General features: G+C 41.3%; 1 protein-coding gene across 1 annotated transcript in view; it reads right to left on the minus strand.

Annotated features, from left to right (window-relative positions):
• NSMCE1 (NSE1 homolog, SMC5-SMC6 complex component) overlaps positions 1-12,112 on the minus strand; it is a 32,149-nt gene extending 20,037 nt beyond the window's left edge. The window contains exons 1-2 of the mRNA XM_045542835.1: positions 12,061-12,112; positions 8,594-8,743 (exon numbers count right to left, since the gene is read on the minus strand). Of these exons, the coding sequence (XP_045398791.1) occupies positions 8,594-8,732 (139 nt within the window). The 5' untranslated portion in view covers positions 8,733-8,743; positions 12,061-12,112. The remainder of the gene's footprint in view (positions 1-8,593; positions 8,744-12,060) is intronic.
• Between the last annotated feature and the right edge of the window lie 9,949 nt (positions 12,113-22,061).

The following is a 22,061-nucleotide window of genomic DNA, read 5'->3' on the forward strand; positions in this document are numbered from 1 at the left end:
ATTGTAAGTAAATTGGTAACTTACAAATGATTCAGGGGGAAAAAATGGTACTGTTTTTATAACTTTCCTGTGAGTTTGGAATTATTTCAAAATAAAATAAATTTAAAAAACAACACTACGATCTTTAGGCAAGGAAGCCCCACCCTGAACCTGGCACTGATTCAGAAGGCAACATTTAGTAGTGGTGAGGGTCCAGAACCAGTGTAAGAACTGGCAGGGCAGCATACCTAACTTCTAGAAGCCTCTGCTTCCTGGTTTGTGAGATAAGGGGATCAGACCTCATGATTCCTTAAAAAGGCTCTGGTTCACCAACTTGTTCAACGAAGAACAGAAAGACCAGCCCCAGAAACATCTTAACAAATCAAATAACTGAGGGAATCATCACCACGCGACTGTGGGCCAAGGCAACTTTTTGCCTCTGCTCAGTAAACCCATCTGATAAATGAAATAGAGTTTCCAACCCAGAGTCATGCTCAGGATTAGGGGCGCCCTCAAGCCCCCTGCTGGACAACCACACACAACTCACTACAGTGGGTGACACCATTCTACAACTAAATCAACAGGCTGGAGCACCTACTCTCCAAGGGGCCTTGGGTCACATAGGAAGGCTGCAGAGTTCAGGATTCTGTGTTTGTTTTGTTTTTAGGAAACTGAACTAAAGACACTTTCCATAACTACTTACCAGCTTTTCCAGATAAGCCCTGGATAAAGCAAACAAGGAAACATTTCCCAAATGCTGCATCTATTTTCCTAGAGTCCTATGCAGATAACATGGGGCCTTCCCAGACCAAGAAAACGAAACATACAAGAAAACCTGGTGATCTCCCCAAGTGTCTCCATTTATTGGGGATGCACAGGCCACTAAGCACATGCCATACATTGTATTCGCCGTCTTTACAAATAACCTTGAGTGAGAGATATCTCCAGCTCCACTTTACAGCAGCTAGAGAAACTGAAGCTCCAAAGTTTAGTGGCTTGACCAAGGTTACATAGCTACCATGTAGCAAAGTGGGTTTAAATTCAGATCTTATAACAGCTTTGTTGAGGTGTAACGCACATACAATGAACTGTACATATTTGAAGCATATGATGTTAATAAGTTATGATATACATACCCCATGAAACCATCACCACATTAAGATAATAAACATGTCCATTACCCCCAAAAGTTTCCTTGTGCTTCTTTATAATCCCTTTCTCCACCTCTCCTACCCCTCTCCCCCGTCCTATACACCATCCCCACCCAACCACTGAACTACCTTCTGTGATTACAGCCAAGCATGCCTTGTCCAGAATTTCACACAGATGGATTCACACTCTCTTTTGCCTGGCTTCTTTCACTCAGTAAAATCATTTTGAAATTCATTCCTTTTCCAGCAGGTAGCAACAGTTCATTTCTTTATATTATGAAGTAATAATCCACTATATGGATATACCACAGTCTGGTCATCTGTTCACCTGCTGATAAACAATTAAGTGTTTACATTTTGGGCCATTACAAGTAAAGCAAGTAAAGCTACTCTGAATATTTCCATACAAGCCTTTGTGTAGACATATATCTTCATCTCTCTCTTTTTTTTTTTTTTTTAGAGACAGGGTTTCATTATGTTTCCCAGGCTGGTCTTGAATTCCTGAGCTCAAGTGATCCTCCCACCTCAGCCTCTCCAGTAGCTGGGAGTACAGGCACATACCCACACACTCCACCCTATCTCGAGTAAATACATGAGAGAGGAATGGCTGGATCATATGAAACTGCCATACTGTTTTTCTAAATGGCTGCACCATTTTACATTCCCAACAGTTGTATATGAGAGCTCCAGTTCCTCCATGTTACCACCAACAACTGGTATGCACAGTCTTTTTTAATTTCGGCCATTCTAATACATACGCAGTGGTATCTCAATGTGGTTTTAGTTTGTATTTTCCTAATGTCTAATGATGTTGAGCATCTTTTCATGTGCTCATTTGCCATAGGTATAACTTATGTGAAGTGTCTGCTCAAATCTTTTACCCAGTTTTTATTGTGCTGTATGTTCTCTTATTGTTGAGCTGTGAGAATTCTCCATATATTGTGGAGACAAGTCATTTATCAAATATATGATTTGTAAATATTTTCTCCCAGTATTTTGCTTGTCTTTTCATTCTCTAAACATTATAAAAGAGTGTAAGTTTTTAATTTTGTAAGTTTTAAATTTTAAAGTCCAATTTGTCAATTTGTTCTCTTATGAATCACACTTTTGGTGATAGATCCATGAAATCTTTGCTTAAGGTTTTCACAAAGGTTTTCTCCTGTTTTCTTCTAGAAGTTTTATAGCTTTAGGTTTTACATTTAGGTTTATGATTCATTTTGAGTTAATTTTTGTATTTGGTGCAAAGTATGGCTCAAGGTTCATTTTTTGAATATGAATATCCATTTATTTGAGTACTAATTATGGAAAGGACTATTTCCACTGAACTGCCTTTGCATTTCTGTCAAAAAGCAGCTGTCCATCTACTTGTGGGTCTATTTCTAGACTCTTGTTTCATTGATCTGTATGTCTATCATTATACCAATTACCCCACTGTCTTGATATTATCTGGTAGCTACATCAGTCTTGAAATCAGGTTGTGTTAGTTCTCCAAGTGTAACGGTTTTTTTCAAAGTAGTCTTGGCTCTTCTATGTCCTTTACATTTCCATGTGAATTTCAGAATAAGCCTGTCAATTTCTACAGAAAGCCTCGCTGGGATCTGACTGGGATTGATCTGAACCTATAGGTCAAGTTGACAACCGATATCTTAACAATATTGAGTTTCCCAGCCCATGAACATGGTATGTCTCTCCATTTATTTAGATCTCCTTTGATTTCTCTCAACAATGTTTTATAGTTTTCAGTGTACAGGTCTTGCACATTTTTTGTTAGATTTATCCTAAAGCACTGAAATAATTTGGGATAAATAATATTTCTAATGCTATTATAAATGGTACCATTTTAAAATTTCAATTTCTAATAATCTAGCCTATCATTGCTAGCATATAGAAATACAATTGATATTTGAATATTGATCTTGTATCCTGCAACTTTACTAAACTCACTTACTAGTTCTAGTAGCTTTTTTAGAGATTCTATCAGATTTTCTACATGAAATGTGTATAGTAAAAAGTAAAGTTTTACTTTTTCCTTTCCAATCCAGATGGCTTTTCTTTTTCTTACCTGAGTGCACTGGCTAGAACAGAAGCATTGAAAACAGACATTCTTGTCTTACTCCTCATACTGATGGTTAAGAATTCAGTCTTTCACCATTAAATACAATATTAGTTGTAGGTTTTACAGAGATACCCTTTATCAGGTAAGGAAGTTCCCTTCCTTTCCCAGTTTGCTGAGGGTTTTTATCAGGAATGGATATTGCTTTTTTTTTTTTTTTTTTTTTTTAACTCTGTGCAGACAGTTGCTGACTCCTCGCTCATGCTCTAAGCCCTGATGTTCTATTGATCCTGTTTATACCCTGCTCCTTAGGATCCCTGCAGTTTTCTGCAAGACTCTTCTGAAAGAATTGGAGGACTCATGATGGAAAAGATGCCATGTATTATTCAGTGTCAAGAAGCAAACAAAAAAAATCCTCATTGACTGTCTCTCAAGAGATCACTGTCCTTCACTGACTAATGACCAGTGCTTCATATTTTGTCCATATTTGAATTGCTTCAGTATATTGATCCCTGTCACATCACCTTGGCCAAGAGAATCTTCTGCCGCACCATGCCAGGGTAGACACGAGATTTTGTCAAATGCTTTTTATGCACTTACTAAGATGATCATATGATTTTTCTTTTTTAGTTTTACTAAGATGATCATATGATTTTTCTTTTTTAGTTTGTTAATACGGTGAATTATGTTGATTGAGTTTCAAATACTAAACCAACCCTATGTAACTGGGATAAACCCCACTTGGTCATGTTGTTTCATCCTTTTTAAATATTGTTAGATTAGATTTGCCAAAATTGGGTTTAGAATGTAAGCATCTATGTTCATGAGGAATCTTGGTCTGTGGTTTTCTTCTCTTGCAATATATTTGTCTGGTTTTTATATTAGAATGTAGGCTTCACAGAATGAGTTGTGAAGTATTTTCTTCCATCTTCTGGAAGAGCTGGGTGGAAGTGGTATTACTTCTTCCCTAAATGTTTGGTAGAAGCCATTTGGGCCTGGAACAGGCACTATTCCCAGACCTGTGAACATATGGCATTGTTCTCTCTAATCCTGACAAGAGAGTTTTTCCCTGGCCTCCAGTAGTTGCCCTGCTATCAGTTCTCAACTGGGTCCTTGAGTGGAGGGGCACACTGGAAATCTCACTTTTTCTCTCTGTGCATCTCTCCTCTGTATTATACTCAATTATAAGTATTCTGTCGTGCAAACTCTAGCTGCCTTAATCTCCCTGAATTCTCACCTCCATCTTGACTCGGGAAGTCTGCCTAGCTCTGCCTGGGATCCCCCTGTGCCATGGCCTAAAAACTCTCTCCAGGCAGTGAGCTGGGCAACTGTAGTGCTCACCCCCATTGCTGCCTGTCGTAGAAGAAAGATACTTGGTCTTTGTCCCAGGTTCCTGGCACAGAATCCCTAAAACCTTTGGAATTTCCTGAGTGAAATGGGTGACAGGGAGGACAACTCTTCTCAGGCTCCTAGACAGCTCAGGATGGGGTCTGGTCACCAGAATGACCAAGCTTCGCTTAGAAGCTTGATACTTTCAGTCCCCCCACCCCCTCGATATTTGGGGAGAATAGAGGAACTGTTGACTGAACTAATCACCAATGGCCAATGATTTAATCAAACATGCCCATATAGCGAAGCCCTCATAAAAACCCCTAAATGAAAGTATCTGGAGAGCTTCATGCTGTTAAACACATTGAGGTACTGGGACGGTGGTGCGCCTAGAGGGGGCATGGAAGCTCCAAGCCACCCCCCCCATACTGTACCCTAGGCATGTCTTCTATGTGGCCATTCCTGAGTTGTACCCTTTATAAAAAACCAGTAAATGTAAAGTGCTTTCTTGAGTTCTGTGTGTCATTCTAGCAAATTATCGAACCTGAGAAGGGAGTTGTGGGAACCCCTTGATTTACAGCCAGTTAGTCAAAGGTATAGGTGGCCTGGGACTTGCAACACAATCTTGTGGGACTGAGTCCTTTAACCTGTGGGATCTGATGCTAACTCCAGGTAGACAGTATCAGAATTGAACTGAATGGTTGAACACCCAATCTGGAGAACTGGAGGAGTAGTGTTGGAAAAGACGACATGTATTCAGTGTCAAGAAGCAAAAAAAAATTCTCATTGACTGTCTTTCAAGAGATCACTGTCCTTCACTGACTAATGCCGAGTGTTTTATATTTTGTCCATATTTGGATTGCTTCAGGGAGGAAGGTATATTGATCCCCATTACATCATCTTGGCCCAAAGTGGAAAACTCCAAACCCAAGTCTTCTTAACTGCCACCCCCTCGGCCTCCTGTGCCTACTTGTATCGAAGGACCTTATATTTGAATCATCTGACTCCTTGTCTGTATAACTCATGAGAGCCAACGTGAAACAAAAACTTAATCTCTATGTTAGCAGTTCCTAGCACAAAGGCCAGGCTCACATGAGATTCTCAGGAAGCTTTGTTGGATAAATAAACACACTGTGTGGACAAAAGCCCTGGCTCAAAATCTGAGGTCCTTTAAGAACACAGGTCCCTAGTGCCATTCTGAAAGGCTACACCCAAGGCTTTGCACTGGACTTCAGAACAAAATCAAAACTTTTCACTAGCCAGGAGAACTAGGGAATTTGTCCCCTCCCCTTTTTTAATTTTTATTTTTAATTTTAAAAAATATTTAAACCCGCCAGGCCTTCCCACCCAGTTATGGCGCACCACCAGCAGTGGAAATGCTGTTTCCCCTTAATAATCATAAGGAGAGAGCCCAAACCAAAGCCCCAAATAAGAAGTGCTTTGATAAACTAGACAAATACCCTGGGAAATGGCAATCAGAATAACTTGTAGTTTCAATTACTCCTTTGTTTCTTAATTTTCTTAGAAGCTAAATATTTTTCTAATTGGTACAAGGTGACTTTCCTGGCCATCTCTTCAAAAGATAGGAGATTAATACTATGGGGTCTTATAAGTATTTACTTAATTTTAGATAATTTTTTTCTATCATTCCTTGTTTTAAAATCTCTCTTATAAACAAAAATGCTCAGGAACAAATTTTTTGTTTTTATTTTAAACAAAGGATAGGAGAAAACAGACTATAGTTATACCCTGTTTCAACCTAGCTATAACCATATCTAGGTGCAAAGAAATGATACACTAATATAAAGTATGAAGAATAAATCAATTCCTAGACATATTCTACAGGACTTTCCTAAATTAGATCATAATTTTAAAGGTCAAATAAAGGCAAAAATACTTTCATTCTTAATATTAAGGCATCATATGGCTCCTTGCAGTGAGCTGTGAAACTTCTCCATCAACACTAAAGCTCACATTCAGGACTTATAGGAGAAACTAAAAGGGAGAAGGAATGAATTGTCATGTTGATAAAGAGTAAGATAAGCATTCTTTCATCTATCTCTGGAGGATACTAAGGGGTAGGTTTAAACTCCTATTTATTTATTTTCTTATTGCTTATTTTTTTTTTGGTAGAGATGGGGTCTTGCTCTGTTGCCCAGGTTGGTCTTGAACTCCTGGCCTCAAGTGATCCTCTCACCTCAGCCTCCCAAAGTGCTGGGATTACAGGTGCAGGCCACCATGCCCAGCCCCTATTGTGCTTTTTAAAAAACAAGAGAAGCTGGTTTAACAGGTATCATATTCCCTTTCAATAAAGAAGTCTGTCACCAAGATACCTATCCACCATAGTTCAGGCAGTTACAGCAGATATATTTTCACCAGAGGGCTAGTTCTCAAACACAGCACTAATTTGTCACTCTCTATTTCAAATACTTGAAGAGGCCTGTCCACAGGAGTAAGTAAAAACCATTACTATGGTGCTCTTCATGATCTGCAAACCTACACACCAAAAGAACTTACTCTCCTCCCACCACTTATATATTCTGGCCTAGGGTTTCCCAAGGTATGTTGTCAGTAGGTCAATTAAGTTTGGATAAACAGAATTAAACATAGTTAAATAGGCTAGTTTGTTCCTGTGCCTCATCAAACTTCCAGAACTCCCCAGGGAATGCCTCAATGGACTAGTGCTCTGGAGAACACACTTTAAGGGATGCTACTCTCTAGTCACGTCACTCTGCCTTTTCTCTATCTAATGCGCCACATTCTTTCATTCTCCCTTCTTTTGCACATCTTGAAAGAATATTTTTCTCAATACTCACTGTCTTCCCCTTCTTACTCCCATACACTCCTCACCTCTCTGGGGTCAGGATCCTAACTCTTATCATGCTGTAGAAATTGCAGTGCTCTAAACGTGGCAAGGTTTCTTGTGTCCCTTTACCTGCACTTGGCACCCCCCACACACCCCTTCTCACTCCTCTTGGCTTGGCTCAGCTCACCTCTTCATTACTTTTTCCATTTTTCTTCTGACAATTACAAATACAGAGAGAAAGACAAAAATGCACAGTAAAAACCAAACACATGCATTCCCATTAATCAGGAATGACAACCATTAGACTATGCTAATAATGTCATGTTGTTATGCTAATAATGTCATGTTTGCTTCAAGTCTTTTCTTTTTAAAAGAACAAAACGAGTCCTTTGATTTCTGCTGACAACCCACTCACTCCTCTCCCCAAAGGCAGGCACCTCACCAGTATGCTTTTTATCCTTCTACTTCACTTTTATGCTTGTATATGCAAATCCATGAGCAATGAAAGTCATTATGTACCTTACAAAAAACACAATGACATCATACAGTAAGTATAACTTATCAGCTTTCTTTTTCTCTCAGAAAGATCCACTCAGCAAAATCTACCCGTATTGACACTCAACACGATCTGCCAATATTGATTCATCTGAGCTATCAACACTGTCCCATTGCTTCTGTTGCTATCTCCAGTCGCTGAGAAGTCAGTACATGCCAGGCCTTGTTCCAAGTGCTTCACACATATTGTCTCATTTGCTCCTCCCAGTGACCTCCTGAGAACATGCTCCAAATGCCTACAGCTGACATGGAGCAGGGACAGCACTGTCTCCAGGCTTGGCCAAATCTAAGGCTGTGTTCTTAACCACTGTGCTAAGCTGCCCTGTTACCATCAATAGCCCACTGAGCACTTTCCCTGTGCCAGGTGTTTTGTATGTATGTCTCTTAATTCTCTGAACCATATACTTATTTACGCGTTAAGTACAATTACTACCCCATTTTAGAGACAAGGACACTGAGGCTGGAGCACATGCTGGAGCCTTGATGTCAACAATGACTGCATAGTTTCAGAGTCTAAGTTTTTATCCCCTGGGCTAAAGGTCAGATTTTCTTGGAAAAATAAATAACTAAATAAAAGTGAAAGACAAGATTAGAAAGATGGGTTGATATGAGGCTGCAGAGAGACTTGAGTACCAGTTAACTTGCTCCACGCTATTATACCTATGTTGCTAGTCCCTGACCAACACAGTACCAGAGCATCCTGGGAATAGGGATACTTACAGTCATGGACCTTGTAGCAGTGCTTCTGCAAGAGCTTGATCTCCCATTCCTCCAGCACGCCATGAGTCATCAGCAGCTGGAGGAATCGCCGATGGACATCAGTCATGATGGCCGCTGCTTTCCTGGTACTGCTATGCATGTCTGAAGTAACTAAAAAAGAAGTAAATGAAACCAGTCATCTTTAAACACACCAAAAGCAATGTCGTAGGTCTTGTACTAATTTACGTGAATAAAAATTTGTGATCATTTTAAAAATTAAGCTCTTCATGTTTACTACAAAAGTGAAAAGAACACGAGTCAGGGCTAAGCAAGTCCGTACTGGGGAGTGGTAAGAAGTGTGGATTCTGGAAGGCTTGGCTTCAGAGCCTGATCTCCACTTATGAGGTGTGGGAAACTGAGCAACTTAGTCTCCATGTGCTTCAGTTTCAGATCTATAAAGTGGGAGTAACGACAGAATCATCCTCCACAGAACTGCTATGAGGATTAAATGAGTTAATACATGTAACAGCCCGGTAACACAGTAAGCACTAAATAAGTGTGAGCTATTTTTACTATTAGCCAATTCTGGGTCTGAACCTTGGCTCAGCCACTTACCAGATCTATGGTCTTGGAGAAATTTTGCCAAGGCCCTGTTGTCTCACTATAAAATTATAATAACGTTCATTGCTTGGAGAACTGGTAGTAAACATTTAATAAATGTTAGTTTCCTTCTCTCCCCTAACCTCTAATAAAACAAGTGTCATGGTAGGAGGCTATTCTTAAAATCTGCTCTCTAATAAAATGGTATCTTTCCACAATGCAAAAAGATCAGAGCTGATAAAAGTATTACACAAGCCCTGATCAAGATACCTACTCCTGCCACAGAGCAGGGGCTAAAAATGTGGATTTGGAACTAGACAGGTGGCACTGAGAGACCTGTCCAATCTTAAGAATCACCTAACCCACATATTAAAAATACAGATTCCCGGACCCATTCCTAGAGATTCCAGTGGGGCCTAGAATTCTGAGGTGATAACATTCACTTCAGATGATGCCATGATCTGACAAGAAATTCACTGTTTCCTTAGGCAAACAGAGCACATAAACATTTTTAGCTAACGTGCTCAGTCTCCCTAAGGTTCAGTCTTTTCAACTATAAAAAGGGGATAATAATAGCTATCTTAAAGGTATAAGATGAAGTTTCAATGAGACAAGACTACCAAAGGCTCACTGAGAACTACGCACATAAGAGATATACAAAAATGCTAGTTTTTGTTTTTTGAACAGCATCATCACCTGGACCTCAGAACTGAGAAGATGCACTATCTCATGACCAGTTTCTCCAACTGCCTGCTATTTATAGATAGACTTCCTTGAAAACATCTCACCAGCATCTCCACCTCAAAAAAATCCTAAATTAGATTCCTCCTCCTCCTCATCCACCATCCTCAACCTTTTTCCTCCCTCAAGACCTTCTTGCTGTAAATCATCTGGTTTGGATGGTGCAGCCCACACAACCATACAAACCACACACACCTGAGCATCAAACTCTGGTCCTCCTCTGCCAAACCTCAGATCCAGCTAGTTGTCAAGTTTATTTCCTTTTTTTTCTTCTTTTTCTATTTTAGTATTTATATTCTTAACCTCCTAAGAGTTCTACATCCTAAAAGCTGTATATGTATTCTCATGTAGCAAATTTGCGTACCAACAGAAATCCCCTGTAAGGTATATATCTTACTGAAATTTCCACATTTGTCCCAGGAAACATGTTTATAGAAGTACTATGTATTAATAATAACAAAAGTCTGGCAATAGTATAAATGCATATCAACTGAAGAACTGCTACGTAAAGCTATTATAATCATACTCTGGAATTCGAAACAGCAATGAAGTAGAGCTACTCACATCAACACCATGATTCTCAATAACATGTTATTAATACATGCAAAAAGCAAGTCACACAAAATATATTTTATATAAAACCCAAAACTCAGCAAAACCATACAGTACACTGATTAGAGATAAATACATAGACAGTAAAAATTACAACACAAAACACGGGAATGAGTAACGCAATTTTCAGGGCAATGGTTATCTTTGGGGAGGGAAGGAAAGGATTCCATGGAGGTTTTGGCAATATGATGTTCTATTTTCTTAACTTGGTGGGTACACGGGTATTCATTTTTGTTCTTCAAACTTACATTTCTGCGCAATTTTACAGGTATGTTACATATAAAAAAAAAAGATGTGAATATGTTAAATAACTGCCAAAATAAATGTTAATGAGAAGGAGGAGGAATAGAACAGGATTGAATGCTATAACTTGGGGGAAAGGGGGTAGGAAAGTAGGGGTCAGAAGAGATACATAAAGATAGATATGCTTCTTTATGCATATTATGTCACCTGGGGGATGGGGGCAGGATTAGCCATGGACGTGTATTGTCTACCTAAATAATTTTACGGTAGAAATGTTTGTGGAATAAGTACATTTCAGCCATACCATTTGTGCTGTGTGCTAACAGGTGCTAGGGCTTCACGGGCACAGCCTCATTTAATCCTCAACAGAGTAAGATGAGAAAAGCCTTACTGATCCCATTTTACAGACTGAAACTGAGGCTAAGAGGAAATAAGAGGGCACACAGGGTTAGAGGCAAAGATAGAGGTGGCAAAACAAAAGCTCAGTTCCTGTTCTCAAGGCACCCTCTGTCCAGGTAAGCGAGAAAAATGACTGAACAATAAAATTATGATCCAGGTCCCTCATCTGCCTTTCTCAGATCTAAAAAGGTCGGAACACCAACATGTTTTCATTAAGTTTGAGAGCCTGATCTGACCTAGGATGAGACTATTTATGGCTGTTACATATCCCCACAGTGTAAATACGCACATATCGCGCTGTGGAAACAGTAATGTTTGATTACAACACGCTGCTCCAGATCCCGCTGAGGGCGTCGGAACGCAACGTAGCATACAGGTACCAGTTTACCTTTCCAAAATCCGAGAAATCCTGGATTCTGAAAACATCTAGCCTCAGGGCTTTAAAATACGGGGCTGTGGCCTGACACGAAGCAAGAAGCTCCGCACACGAACCCGAGGGGCGCTCCCAGGGCGTTGTGGGGGCAGGGGCGGCGAAAGCCGTGTTCTCCACGGATGGAACCACAGTCTGACTAGAATTTTGTATTTTGCTTTTTTCACCTACTACGACTAAACGTACTTTTTCACCTAATACTACGACTGTAAAATGCCTGTGGGTGTGTCTGTGTTGAGAGACTAGATCTCAGTCAACCTTCCTCCGCTGCCCCTCTCGGGGTCTCAGATTCCCGTCACTAAAGAAGCCCCGAGCCCCCGGGGCCCCTAGCTCCCACTCCGTCACAGCCCACCGGGGCTTGACGCCCACTGCCTAACTCGCCCTACCCCGCCTCTGTCCTCCCCTGGCCTTTCCTAAAGTCCCTCTTCCGTCCCCGCGAGGCTCCGCGCGCCGCGTTACCCACCACAGCGCTCAAGCGTAGCCCGGACTGTGCTGGCGTCTGCGGTCGGAAGGCGGGCTCTTTTCCTTCGGGGGCGGGGCGAAGGCAAAGGGAGCGCTCCTATTGGTGGTCTCCGGCAGATGCGTCCCGCCCGCGTGGTGACGCACTTCCGATCCTCCTGCCCGCGCCGTTACCAAGATATTTCCGGCTGCGTGAGGTAGCTCGCGAATTGCACGGCTTCCCGCCCGTTTTCGGTGCTTACGCAGCGGGCCTTCCGCTTGTCTCCCTCCGCCTCCCGCACCACAGGGGCGCCTCCTACCCAAGAGGAGGAAGAGCTGGCGTGCAGCCTGGGCTTCCCTAAATGGCCATGGTGTGCCTCAGTTTCCCCATCTGTGGAAATGACAATGTGGCCTCCTGGTCACTAGTGAGGACTCTTGTCATGCATCCTGAGCTAGGATTCTGGCTCTGCCACTTACTGGTTGCCAGAGCTTGGGCAAGTCCCTGAACGGCTGGGAGCCTCCGTTTCTTCTTCTATTAAACGAGGATAATAGGCTTTACAAAATAGTCTTCGTGAGATTTAAAAGCAATAATGCGGGCCGGGCGTGGCGGCTCACGCCTGTAATCCTAGCACTCTGGGAGGCCGAGCCGGGTGGATCGTTTGAGCTCAGGAGTTCAAGACCAGCCTGAGCGAGACCCGTCTCTACTAAAAATAGAAAGAAATTAGCCAAACAACTAAAAATAGAAAAAATTAGCCGGGCATGGTGGTGCGTGCCTGTAGGCCCAGCCACCCGGGAGGCTGAGGCAGGAGGATCACTTGAGACCAGGAGTTTGAGGCTGCTGTGAGCTAGGCTGACGCCACGGCACTCTAGCCCGGGGAACAGAGTGAGACTCTGTCTCAAAAAATAATAATAATAATAATAATAACATAAAAGCAATAATACGTATCAAATGTTTAGCGTGGCACCTGAAAAGTGTCACATGGAAGTGCTAATTAAATATTAGCTATTATTTTATCTAGGAAGTGTTGTGAGAAGTAAATGAAGTTATATTAATTATAATAATATATATAATTATATTAACGAATGGACTGCTTAGAATCTCCAAAGCATGTATTTTGCAAACATTTGTATTCCATTCTCTAGTCTGAAAGCTAGGGATGCAGCCTAGCAGGGGAAACGGGTAACTATAGAACAGTAGTTAAGTGCAAGTTTCCATCTCTGTGAGGATCGTTCAAATCCCTAATTGGCCACTTACCACCCTGTGATCTTGGACAACCTCTTAACCTCTCTGGACCTCAGTTTCCTCTGCTGAGTGGGAAAGCGGTAAGCTGTAGCAGTGGTTTAAAGCTTGAACTCCGGAGCTGAATGGTCAAGATTGAATCTTGGTCCTTAAATTCAATATCTTTGAGACCCAGGATAAAGTACAGTCGCCCCTCGGTATCCCTGACTTCCTCATCTGTGGATCAAAAATATTTGGGGGGAAAAAACCCAATACAACAATAAAAAATAATACAAGTTTTAAAAACAATACAGTATGACAAGAACTTATATAGCATTTACATTGTATTAGGTATTATAAGTAATCTTGAGATGATTTAAAATATACAGGAGGATGCACATAGTTTATATGCAAATGTGCTGCATTTTCTATTATGGACTTGAACATCTGTAAATTTTGGTATCTGCGCAGGTCCTGGAACCAGTCCCCTGATACTAAGGGTCCACTGTACTCAAGCTCTCAGCCTCAGTTTGCTCATCTATAAAGTAAGTTTAATAATAGCACGTTGTTGCTGGGGTTGTTGAAAGGGTTAAAGGAAGATTAAACACAAACCACTGGCTCCTAGTAAGCTCTCAGTAAGTGTTAGTTACCATTACCAATAAAGTGCTTTATAAACTGCCTTAAGGGCAGTCAAATAAGGAATAAAACAGCCCTAAGGAGGAACAACCATGTTTTGTTTGCCCTACACAGTTTTATAAAATTTTCAATTTATTGTCAGTATTTAAAGTTGAGGCATTTCACATAAAACCCTGGAATATCTGCTCTGAGAAAATAAGGAAGTCCGGCAACAATGAACCAGCATCCTCCCAAGGCAGCACTTGTTTAGAGCTTGGGAGAGACTATGCCCTTTTGTAATGAAGTCTTGCTTTCCTGGTGTGTAGAGAGATAAAAGCTGAGGACCAAGAATAGAAAACACTAGGAACACCAACATTTTAGGATCAAAAGGCTAAGAAGGGAGGTGGAAAGAGAAGAAAGAGATTCTAGACTGTGTGGTGTCAGAGGCACATAGTAAGAAAGACTTTTGAGAAGGAGAGTGTGGTCAGAATTGTCAGTGCTCTGGAGAGGTCAAGTTTAAAGCCATGGCACCAATTTAGAATTTGATGGCCAACAAGGGCAGTCTCAATAGAGAGGAGTGGAAGCTAGATCAGATTCCAAGAGAAGTGAAGAATGGAAGTTGGGGAAGTAGAGAAGGCATGCTGACTACTCTTTTAGGAAGTATAGTTTAGGAAAGGAAGACTTTAAGACTTGGAAACAAAGGAAAGAATCAGTATAATAAAAACAGAGAGACAAGAGTGGGTGGGGTTGAGGGCATGTGGGGACAGGATTACTCTCACCCTAGAGAGGAAGAGAGATACTTCTGCAACAGAAAGAAACATGAAAATGGCTAAGTAAAGGCTCACCCCTGATGTTTTCTGTTTTCTCCATAAAGTAGCAAATAGTCTCATTCTGCTGAATGAAGGGGCTGAGGAGATGCTAGGGGATTTGATGGGAGAGAGTCAAAGGTTTGCAAAAGATGCCAAGAGGAATGCCAAAGCGAGGTTCCAGCTAAGGTTGAAACCATAAATGTGTAGAGATGACAGTCGATTATCTGATCCCTTGCCGCAGTCTCCCATCCCCATCCCAGGGGCCTCAGATCAGAGGCTCAGTTTGGACTCATTCTGGAGTGGGCCTTAATTGGGCATTTACAACTGACTCAAGAAGGCAAAGCCACTGGAGGATGTTGCTTTGAAGTGATCCACCATGGCATGGGCAGGCAGAAATAGGAAGAAGGGAAAGTGCTGACAAGTTAGAATGGAAGAGGCAACCAGAGATCTCAGGGAGGTGGGTCCAGCTCAGTAGGAACAAGTAGTGAGTAAGAATTGGAGCACATGGTGCAGAGTGGTCCCCCCCAGGGTGGCTGTCCAGCCTCCATGTGACTCTGCCCTCAGAAGACAGCCTGTTCACTAGTAGGTTCAGTGAGTATTTATTAGGACATTCGATGTGCCAGACATTGGACTGTCTGCTCCTGGATAACTCTGACAGTTCAAACGTTCCTCCGAAATGTTTATTAATTGGTTGTACATAAGGGAGGTGGCCGAGGCCTTGGCTAGAGTGGAAGCTTGAGGTCGAATAATATGCTAAGGGTGTTGGTCATTCACGTACAGACCACAGAAGCTAATAGAGACTAAGTGATGAGATCAGGTTTGTATTTTAGGAAAAGAACTTTGGTATATCTATTCTTCTCAGACATGCTTGGAACATTTACAGAAATTGTCTCTGTACTGGGCCACAAAGGAAGCTTCAATAAATTCCGAAGAATCTCTAGATCATATTCATGAACCACAAAGCAGTAAAATGAAAAATCAACAACAAAAGAAGAGACAAAAAGAAACCCATACAACACATAGACGATACCTTAAATTAGTAACTGCAGTTGGTTCTGAGGAAGGGGCCAGGAAGTCAGGATGATTTTTTTTTTACCATGTACATGTATTACTTATGAAAAATGAAATTAAAAATTATAAGCATACATTTCAATTTTATTGCTTGAGCTGGGTGACAAGTATAGGAGTATGTACACAGGTGTTCATTATATTTTTATATCTTTTTGTATATTGAAAGATTTTATCATACATTTTTAAAAGAAAAAGAACATACATTTAGAAACTGAAAAGTACACACAAATTTAAAAGAAAACCAGTATGAAAATTATAGAATATTTAGAAATGAATGACAATGAAAGCCTTGATATAACAAAACCTGTGGGATCCAACTAAAATAATAATTAGAGGAGGATTTATAACCTTAAGTATATTTATTACAAAACAAGAAAAAATTTAAAAGAGCTAACTGTACAATTTAAGAGGTGGAAAAATAGCAACTAAATAAACTCAAAGAAAGCAGAAGGAAGGAAATAATAATGAAAAAGCAGAAATGAGTAAAACAAAAAACAAAAGAAAATGAAGTTGATTATAGAAACCAAAAGCTGGTGTTCTGTTAAAACTAATAAAACAGACAAACTTGTTATAAGATTGATCAAGAAAATGACACAATTAAACAATATTATACATGGCAAAGAGGACATACCAGATAGGGTAAAAATTTTTAGAAAGCATAAGTAGATACTATGAACAACTTTACACCAATACATTTGAAAAATTAAAGAAGTAATTTTTGACTAAAATACAAATTATAAAACTTGGCCCAAGAAGAAAAGTAGACCAGTAATCACCAATGAAATTTAAATGGTAGTCTAGGATCTGCTCCAACTCCCAAGATGTCTAGGCCAATATAGTTTTACTGGAATGATCCACAAAAAAAAAAAAAAGACTATTATGCAAATTCCACTAGAATATTAACAAGATAGAGAAAGCTGTTCAACACATTCTATGAGGCTAGTCTAATCTTGATATACTTAAAAAAGAACAGCAAAATTAAAGAAAATATCAGGTCCATCTACATTACAAACATGCAAAAATTGGGTATACTGGTGTATCAAAAGAATCTCTCTTCCAAAGGAATAAATTCAAATGGCTAAAAAAAATGTGGGAAGATGTTTAACCTTACTATTAGTTGGAAATAAAAACAAGAAAAAGAAACCAACTTTTCTCCCATTAGAATGACAAAATGTTGCTATGGGTAAGGAGAGACCAGTATTCTTGTACATATACGGTGGGGTTGTAAATGTTATAGCTACTCTGGAGAGCAATTTGATGTTATCGAAATGAAAATGCTCATCTGGCAATTCCACTTCTAGGAATTTAACTGGAGGAAGTCTCCCTTGTGTGCTTGAGAATGCTTGCTGCAACAATGTTGGCAATGGATGAAAAAATGAAACATCCTAAACAGCTATTAATAAGGGGAAAAAAAGCAAATTATTCCTGTACAATGGATGATCATATAATGTTAAAAGGAGTGAATTAACTCACAAGTATCTACATGGATAAATTTTGAAAGCATAGAGTGAAGTGAAAAAAAAAATAAAGCAAGATACAAAGATAATACAACAGGATTGCCATGTATGCAAATTTGGTGAAATGTATGATGGCAATATATACTTCCAATAGAGAAATATATGCATATAAAACTATTTTCTTGGCCAGGCTCAGTGGCTCACGCCTGTAATCCTAGCGCTCTGGGAGGCCAAGGCAGGAGGATCACTTGAGGTCAGGAGTTCGAGACCAGCCTGAGCAAGAGCAAGACCCGTTCTCTACTAAAAATAGAAAAATTAGCCAGGTACGGTGATGTGTGCCTGTAGTCCCAGCTACTCGGGAGGCTGAGGCGGGAGTATGGCTTGAGCCCAGGAATTTGAGGTTGCTGTGAGTTAGGCCAATGCCATGGTACTCTAGCCTGGGCAACAGAGTGAGACTCTGTCTCAAACAAACAAACAAACAAAAAAATTATTTTCTTTTTAAGGACTACAAAGATCGTTCCAAAGCTCAAACTAGAGGGACTCTAGGAAAGGAAAGCACAGATTGGAATGAGAGTAGAGAGTAAAGAAATCTTGAGGTTTATCTGAAATATTATAATTTCAAGTTTAAATAGTAAAACTATGTATTCATATAGTGATTGTGTAATTTTTCAGACATTGACTTTAAAAAGGGAGGCAAAGGCAAATATGCCAAAATGTTAACACTGGTTAATATCGGATGGTGGGGAAATAGACAAATGCCATTTTTTTTCACTTTCACTTATTTGTATTTTTTTTTAATTTCTAATAGGAAGAGTGAAAATTTGAAAAAAGAATGAAAAGCATATTGACAATTTTTTTTAAGTACACAGCAATGAGTGGAGAAGAGAATGGAAAGGGGAAGACAGAGACCAGGTTTTGCCAGGTCGAGACCTTTTGGTGATAGTCCATGGCAGCATCTGTATACTCACATAATTTTGGGATTCATGGGATTTTAAGTTTGATCTAGTGGAGGTGATGGGTATAATTTAGGGGAAAGGAAAGAGAAAACAATCCCCCTCTACTCATTACTCTTCTTAGGGGGATGATGACAGCCCCCAAAGGCCAACTTTTAAATTAATTCCTAAATTTAAAGCCAGCAGAAGACTCAGACACTGGACTGAGAAATGTGCACACTGCTGGAGGCAGTGTAGACGGTTCAGTCTTCCTACAGGGCAATTCGGCTGTGCTCATCCAGAGCCCAGACATGTCCATGTTCTTTGACCCATAATTAATTCCACTTCCGGGAATCTATCTAGGGAAATCGGAAGAGATGCACACCAAAGTTAACAGATAAGGAAGTGCATCATAGCCTTAATTACATCAGGGAAAAATGGAAACAACCTAAATGCCTCCAAATGATTATAAAGGAGCATGATTGGAGTGACAATTCTGTGCAATATTATGTAGACTAAAAATCATGTTTTCAAAGAACACTTGATGTCAGAAAAAAAAAATCAGAATATTTTCAGAGAAAGAGAAAACTAGAAGAACACACACCAGAGGTTCTCTGTTTTCCATGTGGCCTCCCATGTGATCGGCTTATACTTCCTCGCAGTATGGCGGGCTCAGGGTAGTGGGTTTCTTCTTGTAAGGTGACTTAGGGCTCCTGGGAGTATAAAATCAGAATCTGCTAGGTTGTCTTTAAGCCTTAGGCTCAGACTGGCACAGCATCATTTCCTTTGTATTGTATGAGTCAAAATGTTCCAGAAGCTGCACCAGAGGGGAACACTGCTTCATTTGGGGCCATCCCTGGAGACCAGCTCCTATAGAGGATGTACCTGCACCTAGCTCCCAAACTCCCACCCCGGCTGCAGCATAAAGTCTGTAGTAAGTGGGTAATGTTGGAGGGAAGATGAGTTGGAGCTAGGCTGTGCAGGTGTCCAATCCCAGCCTAAAGAATTTAAACTTCTAAAACATAAATAAAAACGATGGTGCTGGGGAGGAGGTGAAGCAGAAAGTCTTACCCCTCACAGGCTTCTTTCCAGACTCCTCCGTATGTCTCAGAGCCAGAACTGAATCCCATCGACACCCCCTGCAGCACGAGGAGCCTGGGCAGGCGAGAATCTGATAAGGCAGAGTAACTAGACTGCTGTCATTGCCTGAGTCAGCCAGGAGTCATTGTCCAGGCATGTGTGGGCCATAGCAGCCTGATTGAGTCAGAAAGGAGGAAGGGTACAATGGTACTGGGCAAGCTACAGAGGCTGCCACGAGTGACAAAAAGCAGGGAAAGCAGCTGGTGGGACATGGCTTTAGTTCAGGTGACAGGAGGTGAGGGCCTTGGTCAGGGCAGAAGCAGCAAGGAGGGGGCAATCAGCAGGATGAGCAAATGAACACAAAAGTGGAGTACACAGCCCATGACTCCCTTTCAGGAGAGAAAATGGGAGCGGGAGACAGGGACAGAGACAGAGAGAGAGAAGTCAAGGATGACAACATGATTTGCAGCTTGCTAACTTGGACACTGTGCACTGAGGCTGAGAGCACAGAAAGGAGAAGTTAGCTTGGGGAGAGACAAGGACTTTTGCCTCAGGGGTCTGAGAGCTAGCCAGGGGGAAATGCCCTCAAGGTGTGGGTCCTGAAACACTAGCACACGGGAGAAAGGGCAGGGCTAGCTGGAGAGACTACGAACGGCCAGCACAGAGCTGTAGCCGAAGCCACGCCATTGAATTATGTCTCTGCTCGTGCCAGGGCTGGAAGAACGCACAGGCAACTGCTCGCGGAGGTGCCTTCTAGGAAGACGGATTGGCCAGGGGAAAGCATTCACTGACTTTGTGTACTTACGCATTGTGGAGGCTTTGATAGTGGTCATGTGCCCAAGAAGGGAAAAGCAAGTTTCTAAATGAGGGTTTCTAAGAAGGAGAATGCTGGGGGAAACAAAGAGGCTGTGGCAGATGGTTACATTTAGAGAGCAGGATGAGAATTAAGAGCAGAAGGTGATTGGAGGGGTCAGGAGAAACCAGGAGGGTCAGCACTGAATCTTGGAAATCGGCAAAAGAGAACATATCATGAAGAGTGAAGAGCTACAGAGAGAAGGAGATGGGATGAGAACTGGAAAAAGAAAGTCTTTGTGCTTGGGGACGAGGCTGTCATTGTTGACCCCAGAAAGCATGGTTTTAGTAGAGTGGTCCAGGAGGAGAAGAGACTGGAAGGGGAAAATCAGAGCGTAGGGGGTGAACTGCAGCTGCAGATACAGATGTGTGGTGACATAAGCGGAGAACGCACACATTGGGGCAGAGAAATGATTATTTCTTGACTACAGGTAATGGATCGCATCCTTAAAATGTATAATAAGACCACCCTCACCTTTTAGCTTGTTTTTGATCTGCAAACAAGAAGTAAGCATTACATCAACCTGTGCAGGGTGCATACCGGTTATTCCTGCAACATCCTGCATCACCATGGGACCGGTAGTTGATGTGGTAAAAATACGTTGTGCATTTGTCTTTCCCACGAAATTTTTTCTAGCCACAAAATTAACCAGAAATAAGAGAAGCATAACCTCGTCTCCCCCTTTTCTCAGCAACACAGAGAGACAGAGTGGCCAACACAAGAGAATGAATAATGTACGCAAACTGAGTTAGAAATACTTCACGAAACAAGGTTAGATGAGATACAGCCGTTTCCTTGCCGGCCCCCCATAGATTGAAACCCCTGTCCCAATTAGATTCTGGGGTGTTTCAGAGTAAATGAACGAGCCCGTGGGAAAAGACTGAGCAGAAATAAAGCCTGAGGATTTGGGATTATTCACTCATGAGTGATTTGTCTCTCCCTGTCTCTTTTCTCTTCCTTTTGTACTTTGTTTTTCCTCGCATTTATCATCTTTTCCGTGGATAGACTGCAGAACTGCCCATGAAGTCAGGCACATGCTAGGGGACCCAGAAGCATGACCTGCCCATGACCTCAGTTGGCAGCCAGTCCTTGTGCTAATGTAGTAGGGCTGGGGAGGAGAAGGGGACTCATCAAAAGCTACTCACCTGGGCCTCTGGAGTCCCAGGTTTCCCAGGGTTTCCGTCCTGGCACAGCTACTTTCTTTCAATAGTTTACTGACTGTAAATTTCCATAAAAATGAACTCAGTGGAATACTTTCTCGGCTGCTAATGCTAGAATACCCAACCAAAAGTGACCTTCCTAATAAAGAAATTTCAGATCTAATTTAGCAAAGTGTTCCAAGGTAGGAGGTTCCAGGGTTAGGGCACAAACTCAACAATGTCATAAAGGGTCCTGCTCTAATCTAACATCTTCAACACATTGATTTTTACCTTTAGCTTTGCCCCCGTGGTCACAAGATGGCTGCCATACCTCCAAGCATCTCCTTTCTCCATGACAGTGTGCAAAGTTGCTTTCTGTCTCTTTTTATCAGAGAGGAAAATCTTTTCCAGGAGCCTCCTGCACACTTCCATTCAAGTTCCATTGCCTAAGATTGGGTCCCATGCCCATGCCCCAGCTGCAAGGGAGGCTGGGAAGGTGAGCACCTTGCATTTTCAGTCTCTGTAGTGTAAGCAAGAAGATGGAATGATTGCCTGGTGAGCAACTAAAGATCCACTACAAGTAACAGTGATGGGAATAAAAAGTAATAATAATAGCTAACATGAATTATGCTATTAATACACGTTACACACTGTTCTAAGGGATTAACATGCATTGGCTTGGTTCATCCCAACAATACTACTAGAAGGTGAATATTATTGCTGTCCCCATTTTACACGCAAGGAAACTAAGGCTCAGAGAGGTTTAAAGACCTTGCCTCTAGGTCAGTGAGACAGTCCTTGACCTCAAAATACTCACAGTTCAGAGGAAGGCCCAGGGTGGGGAAATTCAT

Source organism: Lemur catta, chromosome 2 (genome assembly GCF_020740605.2).
Source record: "Lemur catta isolate mLemCat1 chromosome 2, mLemCat1.pri, whole genome shotgun sequence".
NCBI classification, from domain to species: domain Eukaryota; kingdom Metazoa; phylum Chordata; class Mammalia; order Primates; family Lemuridae; genus Lemur; species Lemur catta.